At 58.6% G+C, this 16,784-nt stretch overlaps 1 protein-coding gene across 3 annotated transcripts; it reads left to right on the top strand.

Annotated features, from left to right (window-relative positions):
- The first annotated feature begins 2,132 nt into the window (after positions 1-2,132).
- On the top strand, positions 2,133-14,098 carry EPS8L1 (EPS8 like 1). 3 transcript variants are annotated; one of them, XM_003281632.2, is made up of 20 exons: positions 2,133-2,182; positions 3,038-3,091; positions 4,817-4,857; positions 5,224-5,282; positions 5,909-6,070; positions 6,348-6,497; positions 6,968-7,050; positions 7,429-7,690; positions 7,980-8,106; positions 8,303-8,391; positions 8,486-8,560; positions 8,666-8,814; positions 9,585-9,726; positions 9,822-9,850; positions 12,047-12,179; positions 12,269-12,400; positions 12,584-12,695; positions 12,891-13,065; positions 13,479-13,611; positions 13,698-14,098. In XM_003281632.2, exons 2-20 carry the CDS (start codon positions 3,075-3,077, stop codon positions 13,782-13,784), a joined length of 2,157 nt encoding a protein of 718 aa, XP_003281680.2. In that variant the 5' UTR covers positions 2,133-2,182; positions 3,038-3,074; the 3' UTR covers positions 13,785-14,098. The 3 variants fall into 3 exon arrangements, with proteins under 3 accessions (XP_003281680.2, XP_003281681.2, XP_003281682.2); XM_003281633.2 differs by lacking the exons at positions 4,817-4,857; positions 5,224-5,282 and having other exon boundaries at positions 2,172-2,182; XM_003281634.3 differs by lacking the exons at positions 2,133-2,182; positions 3,038-3,091; positions 4,817-4,857; ... (1 more) ...; positions 5,909-6,070; positions 6,348-6,497 and adding an exon at positions 6,713-6,758 and having other exon boundaries at positions 6,966-7,050.
- Positions 14,099-16,784: the final 2,686 nt, after the last annotated feature.

Below are 16,784 nucleotides of genomic sequence, written 5' to 3'. Positions count from 1 at the left end.
TGTTCCAAGAGCAGCAAGGAGGCCAGTGCGCTGACACACAAAAGGAAGAGATGAGATCAGAATCATGTCCCTTAAGGCCTTACAATATGTCAGCTTTTTTTTTTTTTTTTTTTTTTTTTTTTGAGATGGAGTCTCGCTCTGTCGCCCAGGCTGGAGCGCAGTGGCACAATCTCAGCTCACTGCAAGCTCCGCCTCCCGGGTTCACGCCATTCTCCTGCCTCAGCCTCCCGAGTAGCTGGGACTACAGGCGCCCACCACCACGCCCGGCTAATTTTTTGTATTTTTAGTGGAGACGGGGTTTCACCGTGTTAGCCAGGATGATCTCGATCTCCTGACCTTGTGATCCGCCCGCCTCAGCCTCCGAAAGTGCTGGGATTACAGGCGTGAGCCACCGCGCCCGGTCAATGTCAGCTTTTATACACAGAGAAATGGGAGCCATAGAGGATTCTAAACAGGAATGACATGAGCCGACTTCGGGCTCTACAGGATCCCTGAATGGAGACTAGACTTAGCAGGGAGGATAGAGCTGGGAGACTAGTTAGAAGGCTACTGCAGTGGTCCAGGTAAGAGGCAGCTGTGGTAGGAACCAGGTGGGAATCACTGATCACGCGAAAGCTAAGAATGGGCAGTCTGTCCGGTGCCCTGCTCTCTGCTTTCTGCTCTCTGCGATCTAGGTGTTGGAGTCTGACATTCTCATCATTCACTCACTGCATAGGTAATCTTGGGCAAGTTGTTTTTTTTGGGGGGGCGGGTTTGTTTTGTTTTGTTTGTTTTTTCAGACAGCGTCTCACTCTGTCGCCCAGCCTAGAGTGCAGTGGTGTGATCTCGGCTCACTGCAACCTCCGCTTCCTGGGTTCAAGCGATTCTCCTGCCTCAGCCTCCTGAGTAGCTGGGATTACAGGTGCCCGCCACCACGCCCGGCTAATTTTTGTATTTTTAGTAGAGACAGGGTTTCACCATGTTGGCCTGGCTGGTCTCGAACTCCTGACCCCGTGATCCGCCTGCCTCGGCCTCCCAAAGTGCTGGGATTACAGGCATGAGCCACCGCGCCCAGCCTGTTTTTTGTTTTTTTGAGATGGGGCCTCGCTCTCTTGCCTAGGCTGGAGTGCAGTGGTGCAATTATCGGCTCATCGCAACCTCCGCCTCCCGGGTTCAAGTGATTTTCCTGCCTCAGCCTCCTGAATAGCTGGGATTACAGGTGCCCGCCACCACACCTGGATAATTTTTGTGTTTTTAGTAGAAATGGGGTTTCACCATGTTGGCTGGGCTGGTCTCGAACTCCTGACCTCAGGTGATCTACCTGCCTCGGCCTCCCAAAGTGCTGGGATTACAGATGTGAGTCACTGCACCCACACAAGTTTCTTAACCCTTCTCTGCCTCATTTTCTCATCTGTGAGACGAAGACAGCCTCCCACCCAGACACACTCCCCTCACGGGGCTCTGGGGAGAAATGATGTGAAAAGCTTTGCTAGTAACCTCTACAGCATGGAGGGAGTTCTCGAAAAGGGATTTCAGAAAGGTTTTTATGCCTGGGAAGCCTGTTCATTTTTGTGATGTCCTTGGAGCTGGGCCAGGCATTATCGAGCTAAATCTTAGCTTTTGTCAGAATGGGGGGAGTCATTGAGGGAAATTTCCAAAGGAAGGGGGAACAGGATGGGTGGGGGGGCGAGGGCAGGGGCAGAAGCAGTGATCACGGACAGGAGGTGTCCACAGAAGACGGACTGCCACTGGCCCTGGAGACAGAAGATCAGCCCCGGGTTCAAATCCCTCCTTAACAAGTGCTGAAATGGGCCAGTTCCTCAACCTCTCTGGCCTTCAGCTGCCTCATCTGTCAAGCAGAAGTCAAACCTCGAACTTCCTCCTGCTGTTAGAATTTCAAGGGAGTTTTAAAGACAGAGCTTTCAACTCTGACCCGTGAACAAGCGTGACATCAAATGTACTGTTCGTTGTTATTATTCTGTTGCTACAAGGCAGTTAGTTTCCCGGCTCCCCTGCAGTCCCCCCAGCCCCTCCTAGATATGTCTGCCAGCCCCGCCCTGGGGTCACTCCAGCCAGGCTGTGCCAGGTGAATGCTCAGGTATGCGGAGGCGGAGGCAGGACGGCCCTGGCAGGGAGCAGGAGGAGGGGCCAGCAGCCTGGAAGGGAAGGACAGCGGAGAGCAGGGCAGAGCCTGAGCAGGCAGGTAAGGAGATCCGGGTCTGGAGAGAAGGGGGCCGGGGCTTGACCAACGGGTGTGCGGGAGGAGGGGCTGGGGGCCTGGACTCCTGGGTCTGAGGGAGGAGGGGCTGCGGGCCTGGACTCCTGGGTCTGAGGGAGGAGGGGCTGCGGGCCTGGACTCCTGGGTCTGAGGGAGGAGGGGCTGGGGGCCTGGATTCCTGGGTCTGAGGGAGGAGGGGCTGGGGCCTGAACTCCTGGATCTAGGGAGGGGGGGCTGGGGGCCTGGACCCCCTGGGTCCAAGGGAGGAGGGGCTGGGGGCTGGACTCCTGAGTCTGAGGGAGGAAGGATTGAGGGCCTGGACTCCTGGGTCTGAGGGAGGAGGGGCTGGGGCCTGAACTCCTGGGTCTGAGGGAGGAGGGGTTGGGGGCCTGGACTCCTGGGTCTGAGGGAGGAGGGACTGGGGTCTGGACTCCTGGCTCTGAGGGAGGAGGGGCTGGGGCCTGGTCTCCTGGGTCTGAGGGAGGAGGGGACAGAGGGCCTGGACTCGTGGGTCTGAGGGAGGAGGGGCTGGGGGCCTGGACTCCTGAGTCTGAGGGAGGAGGGGTTGGGGGCCTGGACTCCTGGGTCTGAGGGAGGAGGGGCTGGGGCCTGAACTCCTGGGTCTGAGGGAGGAGGGGTTGGGGGCCTGGACTCCTGGGTCTGAGGGAGGAGGGGCTGGGGCCTGGTCTCCTGGGTCTGAGGGAGGAGGGGCTGGAGGCCTGGACTCCTGAGTCTGAGGGAGGAGGGGCTGGGGCCTGGCTGCCTGCATTGAGGGAGGAGGCTGGGGTAGGAGTTAGAGGCTCCTACTGGCCAGGCCCTCACATCTTTGCTGGCTCCCAGGGCACCTCCAGGTGGGCAGGAGCTTCCACTCAGCACCATGAGCACCGCCACAGGGTAAGTGCCCCGGACCCCGGGTCCCAGCCCCAGCCCCAGCGCGCCTCCCGCCTGCCCTCGCCTCCTCACCCACACCCGCAGATCCTGTTTGCGGCAGCCCAGACTCTGGCCCAAGCCCGGACGCTCAGGAGGAAGCCAGAGCTGCGCTCCTCCCTGCCCAGCCTGGGGTTAGGGGCCCCCACTGCAGAGCAGACAGGCCTGAGCTCCAGTTCGGCCCTCACACTCAGTGCCGATGTAACCCTGGTCAGCGGACGTCACCTCTTGGAGCCTCAGCCCTCCTCTGTGACACAGGGACAATGTCGAAAAACTGGAGGGATAGTGCATTACAGGACTTAGCGACCACCTCACTGACAGCAGGTGCTCAACTCATAGGAGCCGCTATTGCGATTGTTATGTTGTTAGTAAATATTAACCCTTTGCTAGAAAATCAGGGCTGTTTATAATGAAGACTCGAGTCCCCCAGAGTAAGCAGGGAGAAAAACAATGAGAGATGAGTCAAAATACCTGCATGGTAGGTAGTGAGCTCTCTGGCCCAGAGGTAATCAAATTGTGATGACATCAGACTGGCAGGAGCGGGATGAGGAACAGGAGTTTGGGAAAAAGGGTTTTGCAGTTCCCCTGACGCCACCTGATGGCTGAGCTTCTGTTATGTGCATGCAAGTGGGGATTCAAGAATTCTTAGGAAAGGTAACCGTAGGAAGAAATTGAGAACAGGACACAGAGAAGGATGTGGCTGGGAAGCGCCTGGCCCATGGGAGTGGGAGGGGAAGCAGATAATTCCCTGTCTACTTCAGATACCACGAATGCTATTGTAACCATTCCCATTTATTGAGCAACTTCTGTGTGCTAAGCCCTGGCAGCATCTTAAGAATGATAATAACAGTTACTGAGGCTTCAAAATACTTCACCTCCATCATCTGATTGAATTTGCCCAACAGCCCTATCAGATGGTTACTATGTTACAGAAAGAGAAACTGAGGTAGGAGAGATTAAGTCTCCTCCTCAAAGTCTTATGGCAAGGAGGCAGCGCACAGAGGGTTTGAATCCAGGACTCTGCCATGGTAGAGATCACACTCCCCTACCACCCAGCACCACCGCCTGACCTGACCTGTCTTTTTTTTTTTTTTTTTTTTTTGAGATGGGGTCTCACTCTGCTGCCAGGCTGGAATGCAGTGGCGCAATCTCGACTCACTGCAACCTCCGCCTCCTAGGTTCAAGTGATTCTCCTGCCTTGGCCTCCCACGTAGCTGGGACTACAGGCGCACGCCACCACACCCAGCTAACTTTTGTATTTCTAGTAGAGACAGGGTTTCACCACGTTGGCCAAGATGGTCTCGATCTCCTGACCTCGTGATCCGCCTGCCTCTGCCTCCCAAAGTGCTGGGATTACAGGCGTGAGCCACCGCGCCCGGCCTCATTTTTGTATTTTTAGTAGAGACTGGGTTTTACCATGTTAACCAGGCTGGTCTCGAACTCCTGACCTCATGATCTGCCCACCTTGGCCTCCCAAAGTGCTGGGATTACAGGCGTGAGCCACCGCGCCCGGCACACCTGTCTTCTTAAAGTCCAGCTCTGGCTCTGAGCTCTCCTGCTCAATAATAACAATAATAACCATTCCATCGCTCCCCGTTACCTTCGTAATGAAGCCCTTGCTGCCCTGCTTGGCATTTCCACAGGATCTGCCCCCAATTCCACAGTCTCTCTCATTCCTCTTTTCTTCACCAGCCCAGAAGCTGCCCCGAAGCCAAGCGCCAAGTCTATCTATGGTGAGTGGGGGCAAGGGAGCCCCAGGCCCATAGAACTGGGTCTAAAGAAACAGGACCTGGCATCCAGCGTCTTGGAGGAGGAGGGGCTGGGGGCCTGGACTCCTGGGTCTGAGGGAGGAGGGGCTGGGGGAGGAAGGGCTGGGGGCCTGGACTCCCGAGTCAGAGGGAAGAGGTGCTGGGGGTCTGGACTCCTGGGTCAGAGGGAAGAGGGGCTGGGGGTCTGGACTCCTGGGTCAGAGGGAAGAGGGGCGGGGGGGCTGGACTCCTAGGTCTGAGGGAGGAGGGGCTGGGGGCCTGGACTCCTGGGTCTGATGGAAGAGGGGCTGGGCCTGGACTCCCAGGCTCATTCTCTTTCTCCCCTGGCAGAGCAGAGGAAGCGTTACTCCACAGTTGTTATGGCTGATGTATCCCAGTACCCAGTCAATGTGAGTCTGGGGTCTGCCCCAGGACATCTTCTGGGGCAAAGGTGGCCTCAGGAGATAGGGCTTTTGAAAGCAGCTGGGCCCCCAAGCAGGAAGCATGTGGAAAGTCAGTTTGCCCATCCATAAAATGGACCTCCGTTGCCTCATCTCAGTCATGGATATGAAGTCAGGGGCCTCGGGTCCACTCAAATCTGCCAGCCTTTCCTCCCGGCCAGCTGTGGTGCTGGACAGTGGGACCACGGAGACAAATCAAGACAGAGCCCTGCATGAGGAGAGGGTAGACAAGGTCCAGAGGAACCCAAGGAGGCGCCTGGTGCTCTAATGGAGGTGGTAGGGGGCACAGCAGGAGACCCCAGGAGGCATTTAGAAGGAGAGAGCTATAATCCAGACTCCTTCCCTGCCCACAAGGAGCCTCCAGTCTGTGAGAAGCCAGACTCAGGTGCTAGTCACTCTGATGGAAGGGAAACAAAGGGCACTGGGAGGGGAGCTGATTTGTGGAACAGGTGATCAAGGAAGGCTTCCTGGAGGAGGTGTGGTTAGTCTCAGGCTGAAAGTCTGATTATTCCGGGGGATTCTGAGCCCACCTGGCATCATCTTGGGCCTCACTGTTTCTCCGTGGTCCGTACCAGCACCTGGTGACGTTCTGCCTGGGTGAGGATGATGGCGTGCACACTGTGGAAGATGCCTCCAGGAAGCTGGCCGTCATGGATAGCCAGGGCCGAGTCTGGGCACAGGAGATGCTGCTGCGAGTGTCTCCCGACCATGTCACGCTGCTCGACCCGGCCTCCAAGGTGCCAGGGGGCACATGGGTGGGAGGAGTGTCTGGGGCAGGGACTTCAGGGGGTCTGGGTGCGAATCTTGGCTACTGCACGTCCTTCCTCTGGGAACTCTGGCGAGGGACCCCGGCCCCCTTCTTGAGCCTTAATAGCCTCATCTATTAAACAGGGGTGTTATCGCTAACCCCCTAACCGCGTGAGGTTGCCCTGACCTGCTGGCCCACACTCCCGTCGCCATTTAGTAGTACCATCATTTCGGGGCCTCAGTTTACCCCGCCATCTCACCCCGCAGGAGGAGCTGGAGTCGTACCCACTGGGCGCCATCGTGCGCTGTGACGCGGTGATGCCACCCGGCAGGAGCCGCTCGTTGCTGTTGCTCGTGTGCCAGGAACCCGAGCGCGCCCAGCCCGACGTGCACTTCTTCCAGGGCCTGCGCCTCGGGGTGAGCGAACGGGCTGGCTCTGGGGGTGGAGCTGGAACTGGGCGGAGCCTGGAGCCGGGGCGGAAATGGGTGGGGCCTCTAGGTGAGGCGGGGCCTGGGGCTAAGGCGGGACCAGAGCAAGGAAGGGCAGGGGACCTGGGAAGGAAGTTCTGGAAGGCGGCGGGGTTTGAGATTGGACCCAGGGTCAAGATAGAACACGAAGGTGGGATGAGGACATGAACAGAACATGGCCAAGAAGGGTCTGGGGGAGCAGCCAGGACGAGGATGGGGGCGAGGAACCACCCGGACTGGGTCTCCATGGGCGGGGTCGTGGCTTAGGGCAGGGACAGGTGTAGGGCGAGGGGTGAGTCCAGGGCGTGGACGGTGGCCGCACGTGGGCTGGGACTGAGCTGAAAAATCGGCCAGGGGTGAGGCCCGGGTAGGAAGTGGGTGCGGCGTGGGGAGGCGTGGCCTGACGGTGTGATTGGCAGGCGGAGCTGATCCGAGAGGACATTCAGGGGGCTCTGCACAATTACCGCTCGGGCCGCGGGGAGCGCAGGGCGGCGGCGCTCAGGTGAGAGGGAAGAAGTTGGCGGGGTCTCTGGTTAGCCGGTTTCCCCTCCTTGTGCCTCAGTCTACAACACCAGCCTGGAACAGAACAAGAGTTTTGCATGGAGTCAAGCACACCCTAGTCGACTCTTGTCTGTACCTCCCAGACGAGCTGACCCCTTCTCCAGAACTCTGCTTCTTTCCTCTGTTCCCTGTCCAGGCCCTCAGTTTCACTCTAGAGAGGTGCTATCCCTCCCTATATCGGATTTCTTCCTACCTCGTTGAATTTGTTTACTCTCTTTGAGCCTTTTGAGCCTCAGTGTGTCTCGTTCTGCGCCCTGGATTTCCCCCTCCCTGGACCCCTCAGTGGACCCAGCCTTGGTGTCCCCGTCGCCCTCCGCAGGGCCACGCAGGAGGAGTTGCAGCGCGACCGCTCGCCCGCCGCTGAGACCCCGCCCCTGCAGCGCCGCCCATCAGTCCGCGCAGTGATCAGCACCTTAGAGCGGGGCGCGGGCCGCGGACGACCCCAGGCGAAGCCCATTCCCGAGGCAGACGAGGCGCAGAGGCCTGAGCCGGTGGGGACCTCGAGCAACTCTGACTCGGCCTCCCCGGAACTGGGTCCCCGGGGTCCCGACCTGGCGGTTCTGCAGGCGGAGCGGGAAGTGGTGAGCCGCGAGGGAAGGGGTCTGGGGGCGGGGCCAGGCGACTGAAGGCGGGGCTAGGGCGTGGAAGGGCGGGGCCGGCTGCGGGACGGGAGTTCTCTGTCAATCTGGTCAGACTTCTGCGTTATGGAGGAGGGGCTGGGGTCGGGAGCGGGGCTTGGTTGTGGGGCGTGGCCAGGTGTTTGGGGCGTGGCCTGATCTGGGGACGTGTGTAGGTGCTCAGGTTCAGGACTTTGACGGGGATGGTTCTGGAACTCGGGACCCCTGAGCGTCCGCCTCCTCTGTCCCCCAGGACATCCTGAACCACGTGTTCGACGACGTAGAGAGCTTTGTATCAAGGCTGCAGAAGTCGGCGGAGGCGGCCAGGGTGCTGGAGCACCGGGAACGCGGCCGCAGAACCCGGCGCCGGGCGGCTGGGGGTAAGGAGCACCCCTGCGTGGTATCTGAACCCCTTCCCGATCTCTTCCAAATGTCCCCGCTCTCCCCAGGGTCTCCCCTCCCGCCACTTGCCAGGGCTGACCTCACCGCCATCTTAACCGGGTGTCCACCTCTCTCTCTCTGCCTGCCTGGTGCGGGCCCCGCGTCCCCATCGCCGCGCCCGTCTGACCCCCTCAGAGGGCCTGCTGACGCTGCGAGCCAAGCCGCCCTCGGAGGCCGAGTACACCGACGTGCTGCAGAAGATCAAGTACGCCTTCAGCCTGCTGGTGAGGACGCGTCCGCCCCTGGGCCAGGGCGCGGGCACGGCGAACCTGCCCCGTCCCCGCACCCACGCCAACCACCTCCCTCCCCACGCCCCAGGCCCGGCTGCGCGGTAACATCGCCGACCCCTCCTCTCCGGAGCTGTTGCACTTCCTTTTCGGGCCTCTGCAGATGGTGAGACCCGCCCCAGGCCCTCGGGCCCCCCTGCAGCGGGAGGAATCGGGTTCGACTTGTAGAAGGTGTGACGGCACAGCCTGCCCCCTCCTGCTCCCCTGACAGATTGTGAACACGTTGGGGGGGCCCGAGTTCGCGAGCAGCGTGCGGCAGCCGCACCTGACATCGGATGCCGTGGCGCTGCTGCGGGACAACGTCACTCCACGTGAAAACGAGCTCTGGACCTCGCTGGGGGACTCGTGGACCCGCCCCGGGTGAGGGGCGGGGCTAGGAGCCAGGGGGCGTGGTGATTGGAGGAGCATAAGGGGGCTGGGAGGTGGGTAGCATGATGATTGGAAAATAGGACTAGGAGGGTAGGGACGGGTTAGAGGCGTGGCTTAGTTGTGTTGGGGCGGGGCTTAGGACAGATGCCAAGATTCAATTGGAGGAAAGGCCAGGAATTAACGTGAAGGAAAGATTTAAGACCACCAGACCAATCAGATTGAAAGAAAAGGTAGGGTTTAAAGGAATAGAGGGGCTACGGGGCAGGGGCAGGGCTACGCAAAGGGGCGGGGCTTCTGGAAGGTTTGGTCTATAACTTTGGTGATGGGACAGAGTCTGTGCACTGGGGGCTGGGAGTTCCGCAGGGAAAGGGTCAGAACCTGAAACCGACCTTATGGAAAACCTGATGTGGAATCAGGTGAGATTTAGAGACTGGATAAGGCAATTTTTTTCCAGAGAGAAAGGTGGATGGCGTCTCAATATGTTGCCCAGGCTGGTCTGGAACTCCTGGCCTCAAGCGATCCTCCCATCTTGGCCTCCCAAAATGCTGGGATTACAGGCATGAGCCACCGCGCCCGGCGTAGAAATATAAATTGCTGTTGAGTTGGGCTTAGAGCTACCGGCAGGACTTGGTGAAAAGTGGCGGGGCTAGAATCGTTGGGATACAGCGAGCTTTAGGGGAAAACTTAGTGAAGTTAATGACAGAACTAAGTTGGGGGCTGTACCAGGATCCCTGAGCTCTTGGCCCTGTCCCTGGCCGCAGGCTGGAGCTACCCCCGGAAGAGGGACCCCCATACAGACCCGAGTTCTTCAGCGGCTGGGAGCCGCCGGTCACTGACCCGCAGGGCCGCGCCTGGGAGGACCCAGTTGAGAAACAGCTACAGCACGAGCGGAGGCGCCGGCAGGTGACCCAAGCGACACAGCAGGGCCAAGCCTGGGAAGTCCGGGGGCGGGCCGGTCCGCCTGGCCCCGCCTGACCCGACTCTCTTACTTCCTACAGCAAAGCGCCCCCCAGGTCGCTGTCAATGGGTGAGTGTCCGCCCCAGGGCAGGGCAAGGGGGTCCAGTAGGGGTGCGTCCCGGGGGCTCCCGGTGCTGACTCCGCCCCCTTTTTTTCTGTGTTTTTCCTTCTGTCTTCCTGGCTCTTCTCAGGTGGGTGAGATGGTGATGGGGCGGGCCGGGGCCGGGAGAGAGGGAGGAGCAGGGAGGGAGGGGGCGGGACCCAGACTTCTGGGGCCAAGGGAGGAGGGAATGGAGATCGGGGTTCCCGGGCCTAGGGGAGGAAAGGGGCTGGGAGTGGGTAAAGTCTGAGAGGTTGGATCCCTGGATCCCCAAAAGGCTGGAAGAAGGCAGTTTGTTTTCCCGGGGCCTGGGAAGCACCGTGCCTGGGCTCCCTGTGAGGACAGAGCCCTGGATATTGGAGGGGGGAGGCTGGGGAATTGGACCTTTGGGTTTTGAAGAATAGCCCAAGTCTGGTGCTTGGGATCCTGGAGACCCAGAGGAGCAGGCTTGGGACTTCAAGGGCTTGGGGGCAAATTTCTGGGAAAGTTAGGAAGTGGTAGTACCTGGGTCCCCGAGAGGGGTCAAGGCTGGACGATTAAACTCTTGGTTTTCCAGAGGCTGTAATGCAATTGTCTAAGTCGCTGCTGGGTGTCGGACTGGGTTAAAAGGTTTAAGGGTTAAAAGGATAAGATTGAAGCTTGAGACCTGGACTCCTAGGTCCCTGGGGGAGGAAAGAACATTCCAAGTCATGGTTCTGCCAAGCAGTGGGGGCTCAGACTCTGGGTCCTGGGGGAGGGAAGGAGGTAGATGGACCAGAACTCTAGGGTCCTTGAGCAAACAGAGGGCAGATCGGAGGGAAGCAACGTGGGAGGAGACGAAAACAAAGAAGCGAGGCTGGAGGAGACAAAGGGGGGTCTGGGTGAGGGCCCCGGCAGAGAGTCTCACCAGGGACAGCGTGCTGGGAGCTGCCGGCCCCACACAGGGGGTGCCGCGGCCCTGAAGACCCCCCTCTCCCCTGCACAGGTAGGCCTGATCCAGGTTGAGGTCCCTCTTATTGGGGGTCAGAGCTGAAATCCCACCCCTGCCCCCAGCTGCCTGATATCGCAACCCCCCTCCCTGTTCACAGCTTCAAGTCACTTTCTCTGAGCCTCAAGTTCTTTTTTGCAGGGAAACTGGGAATAATGATAATCCGTTCCCAGAACACTGAGAAGTCTGTGGTGTTGTAGGAACTAGCAGTTAAGGGCTCAAGGCTGTGACCGGGTTCAAGTTCAAGTCCAGCTGCCTGCAAACTAAGGCAGCATTATTCAGACATGGGCTGCCCTGGTGCCAGGCTGGCGATGCCGCTCTCTTACTCTGTGACCTTTACATCCCTGTGCCTCAGCTTCCTCCTCTGTGAAAATGGAGAAGATAATAGGGTCTCTGGGGGAGGAAGAAACTGGGGGAGAGAGGGGAGTCCAAATTCATGGTTCTACCGACAGTTGTCATAAAGATCAAATCAACTAATATGCGTAACAGAACAGTGCCTGGCACACAGTAAGTGCTACAGAAGTGGTAGCTATTGTTTGTTTTTGAGACAGTCTCACTCTGTCATCAGGCTGGAGTGCAGTGGTGAGATCTCAGCTCACCGCAACTTCTGCCTGCCGGGTTCAAGCGATTCTCCTGCCTCAGCCTTCAGAATAGCTGGGACTACAGGCGCGTGCCACCACGCCCAGCTAATTTGTGTACTTTTTAGTAGAGACAGGGTTTCACCATGTTGGCCAGGATGGTCTCGATCTCTTGACCTCGTGATCTGCCCGCCTCAGCCTCCCAAAGCGCTGGGATTACAGGCGTGAGCCACCGCGCCCGGCCTAGCTAGTGTTTTTATTATGCTTATGAGTTATGATATATAAGCCCAGTGCCTATTAGATGCTCAATAAATGACAGCTGTTTCTAGCTGTGTGATGTGGGCAAGTGATTTTCTCTGTCTGAGCCTCATTCTCCTCTGTAAAATGGAATCGATGATGGGATAGTACCCACTACATATGCCTACAGCCCAATGCCAAGCAACGGAGGGAGCAAAACATATTCAGGCTGTTAGTCTCGTTTCAAATTTCTATTAACAGTATTAACCCGGCCCCTGCTGTGCCCCCAGCTTGGCTCTAACCCCAGCTCACACCAGCACCCTGCAGCCCAGAGCAATGGGGCTGGCTGCCTCCTTATCTCCAACCCTCCCGCTTCTCCTCAGTCACCAAGACTTGGAGCCAGAATCTGAGCCTCAGCTGGAGTCAGAGACAGGCGGAAAATGGGTCCTGTGTAATTATGACTTCCAGGCCCGCAACAGCAGTGAGCTGTCGGTCAAGCAGCGGGACGTACTAGAGGTTAGAGGAGCGGGAGGCCGAGGGGCAGGAATTAGCCAGCCCTAGCTGCAGATGCAGGCTCTGAACCGTCTGCTCTTTACCGCACCCAGGTCCTGGATGACAGGCGCAAGTGGTGGAAGGTTCGGGACCCAGCGGGGCAGGTGGGATACGTGCCCTATAACATCCTGACACCCCACCCCGGACCCCAGTTTCACCACAGCCAAAGCCCTGCCCGCAGCCTGGTGAGCCAGCGCAGACGCTGGGGTCTTGAGGGAGGAGAGGCTGGGACCAGATTCTGGGAACAAGGGGCGTCAAGAGTGCTGGAGCAGGTGGTGACTGGGGGTTCAGAAATGCATCTCTAGAAAGGGGAGAGGCTGGGACTCTGAGTCCTCTCCCTAACCCAGGTACTCTCTCCTTCCTTTCAGAACAGCACTCCTCCTCCACCACCAGCCCCAGCCCCGGCCCCACCTCCAGCTCTGGCTCGGCCCCGCTGGGACAGCTGCGATAGCCTCAACAGCTTGGCCCCCAGCGAGAAGGGTGAGTGGTGGGGACGCCGGCTGTGGGGAGAGGTCCTTATCCTTGCTTTCTAGGCAGGGAAACGGGGGCTCAGAAAGAGCAAATGGACTCCCGCCCCATTCTGGGGACGCTGGAGCGCCCCCCTGCCCCGCCCTCTGGCCCCAGGACCCCTCGCCCTGAGCCCGCATTCCCTCCCTCCCGGTTTCCCACCTGCAGAGAAATTCTCCCAGATGCTCATTGTCAACGAGGAACTGCAGGCGCGCCTGGCCCAGGGCCGCTCGGGCCCGAGCCGCGCAGTCCTAGGGCCCCGCGCCCCAGAACCGCAGCTCAGCCCGCGCTCGGACGCCTCCGAGGTCCGCGCCTGGCTGCAGGCCAAGGGCTTTAGCTCCGGGTGAGTGGGGCGGGGGCCCTCTCGGCGCGGGTTGATACGGACGCTGGGGGCGGAGCGTTCCGATCGGCCGGCAGTCGGGGGGCGGCAGTCGTGGAGACCACAGGGAGCCGGGATTAGCCCGAAGTGAGGGTCTGTCTGGTAGCAACACCCAATGGCAGCCTGTGATTGCCATGTTTTTTCAGACTCCGACTGGATTCCTTAGGGAAATCCCGCCCCCTTCGAAAGCAGGATGCGGCCACGCCCCCTGGGTGGCACATTGTGATTGGTGGGTGGGGTTCAGGAGGTGTCGGCCCTGCCCGCGCTAGAGCTAGAATGCTGTTCTGATTGGACCATCGCCGGGTGGGCGTGACATGATTGTCGGGGCTGGGGCATCTGCCGACCGGCCTGACGGCGCCCGGGCTGCCCTTGCTCAGGACCGTGGACGCGTTGGGTGTGCTGACCGGGGCGCAGCTTTTCTCGCTGCAGAAAGAGGAGCTGCGGGCGGTGAGCCCCGAGGAGGGGGCGCGTGTGTACAGCCAGGTCACCGTGCAGCGCGCGCTGCTGGAGGTGAGCCAGACCGCTGGTCCCTGGGTCTGGGTAGGGCTGGGATGCCGAGGACGCTAGGACAAAGCGATTTCCACCCCGCCCTCCAGGACAAAGAGAAAGTGTCAGAGCTGAAGGCAGTGATGGAGAAGCAAAAGAAGAAGGTGGAAGGCGAGATGGAAATGGAGGTCATTTGACCTGCCCGGCGCCCTTCACAAAGAGTGACGAGGCCCCGTGGGAGAACGGACTCTTCAGACTCTCCCCAATGGCGGAAGTCGATCTTCTGAAGGATGGCCAATCTGCTCCTGCCCTGATCTTCCCCCGATCCCGGTGGACAGACTTACCAATCCTTGCTGCAGTCCCTCCGGAGCGAGTGGATCTGGACTGGCTGGGAGTGGGGAGGGCGTGGAGACAGTCTACGGAAAGCGCTAGCAGACCCCCGAGAGGGTGCAGTGGAGCCCTGAGCATTGTAATATGCCACCCAGCCTATAAACAGCCTCCTTACTTAGCAGATGGTGTGTCAACTGCTGTTCTCTACCCGGCTACCAGGAGGCCCAGAAACCTGCCCCTCGCCCCAGTCACAGCCTCAAGGAACCTGGAAGATGTTCCACCTTCTTTGGTTTCTCTCTCCGAACCCTCCTTTCCATCCCCAGGGTCCCAAACCAGGCTCCCTCCTGACCTCCTAGCCAGCCTAGTTCAGCTTGCCCGATCTTCAGGTTTCCCTGGCTCAGGGCTGCTGGGCATGAGGGTTTGTGTCTCCCTTCCCGCCTCACCAACGTTCTCACTCATTCCCTCTTGCGTCCTGGCCCTGCCCTTCTCCAAACGCTCCCAAGCGTTCAACCTCTGAGGTTTGCACTTGCCGTCTCTGCTGGCTGAAACAGCCATTCCCTGCCTGGCGAACTCCTGTTCAGCCTCCCTGGCCCAGCTCAAACACTCACTGTGCGGAAGCCTGCCCTCATCCCCGAAGCTAGTTTCCCAGCATCCACTTCTCCACTTTGTTCCCCACCCTGCCACGGCCCTACCAGGTAGAACTGGCTGCCTCCCAAGCATGCCACAGCTTTCTGGCCACTCTTTATCCTGGGAGATGGCAGCCAACTGAAAACTTCCTACTCCCTCAAGAACTAGCTCCTTTTCCCTCTGGCAAGCCCTGTAACTTTCTTTTCCCCATTATCCACGTGGCTGGTAAGGTCTGCTTTTCTCTGGATCCTACTGTTTTCCAGACTGGACATTCTCTGCCTTTGGGAAGAATGAGCCTTTCTCTTTCTCCCCTGGCTCTGCCTTCCCCAGATTACTGCGGGCCTCTGGGCCTCAAGCTGTCCGCGAGTTGTTCCAACCTGGGCCACCAGATGGCGCCCTCCAAGACGGGAAAGGATCAGAGAGACCCCCCTGGGACAGGCAGGAGTTCTGTCCCCACTTTGCCACCTCCTGCCTGGTTCCTTCTGGTTCCTTCCTTCCTCTTTGGATCTCCAAGAATCCTTCTCCTATCTGCCCCGTCCCTAGATCCTACTCACATACTTCCCTTGGCTCCCTATGGCCCGCCAGATAAAACCCAGGCCCCAGGTTGGCAGTCACAGGTTGCCCACTCGGCTCACCAGCTTCTCCGACCACAGGGCTCAGGTTCCCTCCTCCAGCTGCCAAGCTTGGTTCATGTGGTTGCTTCTGCCCAGAATACTCTCAGCCCCTCTATCACTTGCCCAGGGCCCCACCCCTCATTCTTAATAGGGGAATAGGAAAGGTAGGCAATTCCCCCAAACCTCTTTGCTCCATTTTCCCCTCCCCAGTAAGCCCCCGTGGCTCACGCCACCTAGGCTGCAAACTGAAATGCCTGCAGGAACCCGACCAGAGACCCAAGTGAGCCAGCTGGGCCTCAGCCCTACTCCCGTCACAGGCCAGCTTGTTTGAACATCCTGGCAGCTGTAACTTCCAATATTCTCAGAACCTGACCGTCTCTCACCATCTTCACTCCCATCACCCCGGCCAGAGCCACCCTCTCTCTTGCTCGGATTTCACCAGTAGACCCTTAGCTGGTCTCCCCAATCCTCACCACCAACCCCCAGCCTGTTCTCCATGCCAGAGGGACCTGTTAAAACCTAAGTCAGGCCATGCCCACGCTCCAAAAGACACCCAGGGCTCCAATCTCACAGCTCAAGCCCTTCCCAGGGCCAAGTCTCCCCACAGCCACCGTTACCTCTCTAACCTCATTCCCTGCTTTCTCCAGCTCCTCAGCTTCCCGCAACACATCAGGTGCATTCCTACCCCAGGGCCTCTACACGCAGCTCCCATCATCCAGAGCACCCTTCCCTCAAATACCTACACAGCTCCCTCTCCACCACCTTCACACATCTGCCTGCACCAGCTATTCCGTGAGGGCTGCCCAGACCACTGTATTCAAAACACATGTGCACACACATGCACCCACCTTCCCAACCCCTTTCTTTTCTCCAGAGCACTGCCACCTTGAAATACATTTAACATCGAATGCTCCCCTCCTAAAAGTATTGGATCTTTGTTTTGTTCAGTAATTATCAGTCACACTGGACTCACTCAGTCCTGTTCTTCCCGCTGGTGTTATGGTAATTATTGAACGAATGCCTCATCTCAGAAGATGGCTCCTACTCAGCTCTAGTCAACTGTGGCTATGCAGGACTGAAAAGTTCATATTGTCACAGATTCCTGTTCTTTCAAAAGAAGCCAAAATTCTTTTTTTTTTTTTTTTTTTTTTGAGATGGAGTCTCGCTCTGCTGCCCAGGCTGGAGTGCAGTGACTTGATCTTGGCTCACTGCAACCTCTGCCTCCCAGGTTCAAGCGATTCTCCTGCCTCAGCCTCCCAAGTAGAGTAGATGGGATTACAGGCACCTACCACCATGCCTGGCTAGTTTTCGCATTTTTAGTAGAGATGGGGTTTCACGATGTTGGCCAGGCTGGTCTCGAACTCCTGACCCGAGGCCCGCCTTGGCCTCCCAAAGTGCTGGGATTACAGGCGTGAGCCACCACACCCGGCCAAAATTCCAGATTTTTACACACAAATTTCTCCAAATGTTAAATGTTGGCAATTGACTAGATTTGTTTCAAAGACACTGATGGCAAAACCCAAGCTCCCCAGCTCCATATCCTTGGCCCCAGAGGTCTCGCCCGCTGATCCCTCCTGCCCCATCAGCTTCCCCTCAGCCCCCTGCCTGCGATCACGCGGGCTCCAT

The sequence above is a fragment of the Nomascus leucogenys genome, chromosome 10 (assembly GCF_006542625.1).
Source record: "Nomascus leucogenys isolate Asia chromosome 10, Asia_NLE_v1, whole genome shotgun sequence".
Classification (NCBI taxonomy): Eukaryota; Metazoa; Chordata; class Mammalia; order Primates; family Hylobatidae; genus Nomascus; species Nomascus leucogenys.
The sequence above is the reverse complement of the archived record's forward strand: the minus strand, read 5'-3'. Positions and strand labels throughout refer to the sequence as shown.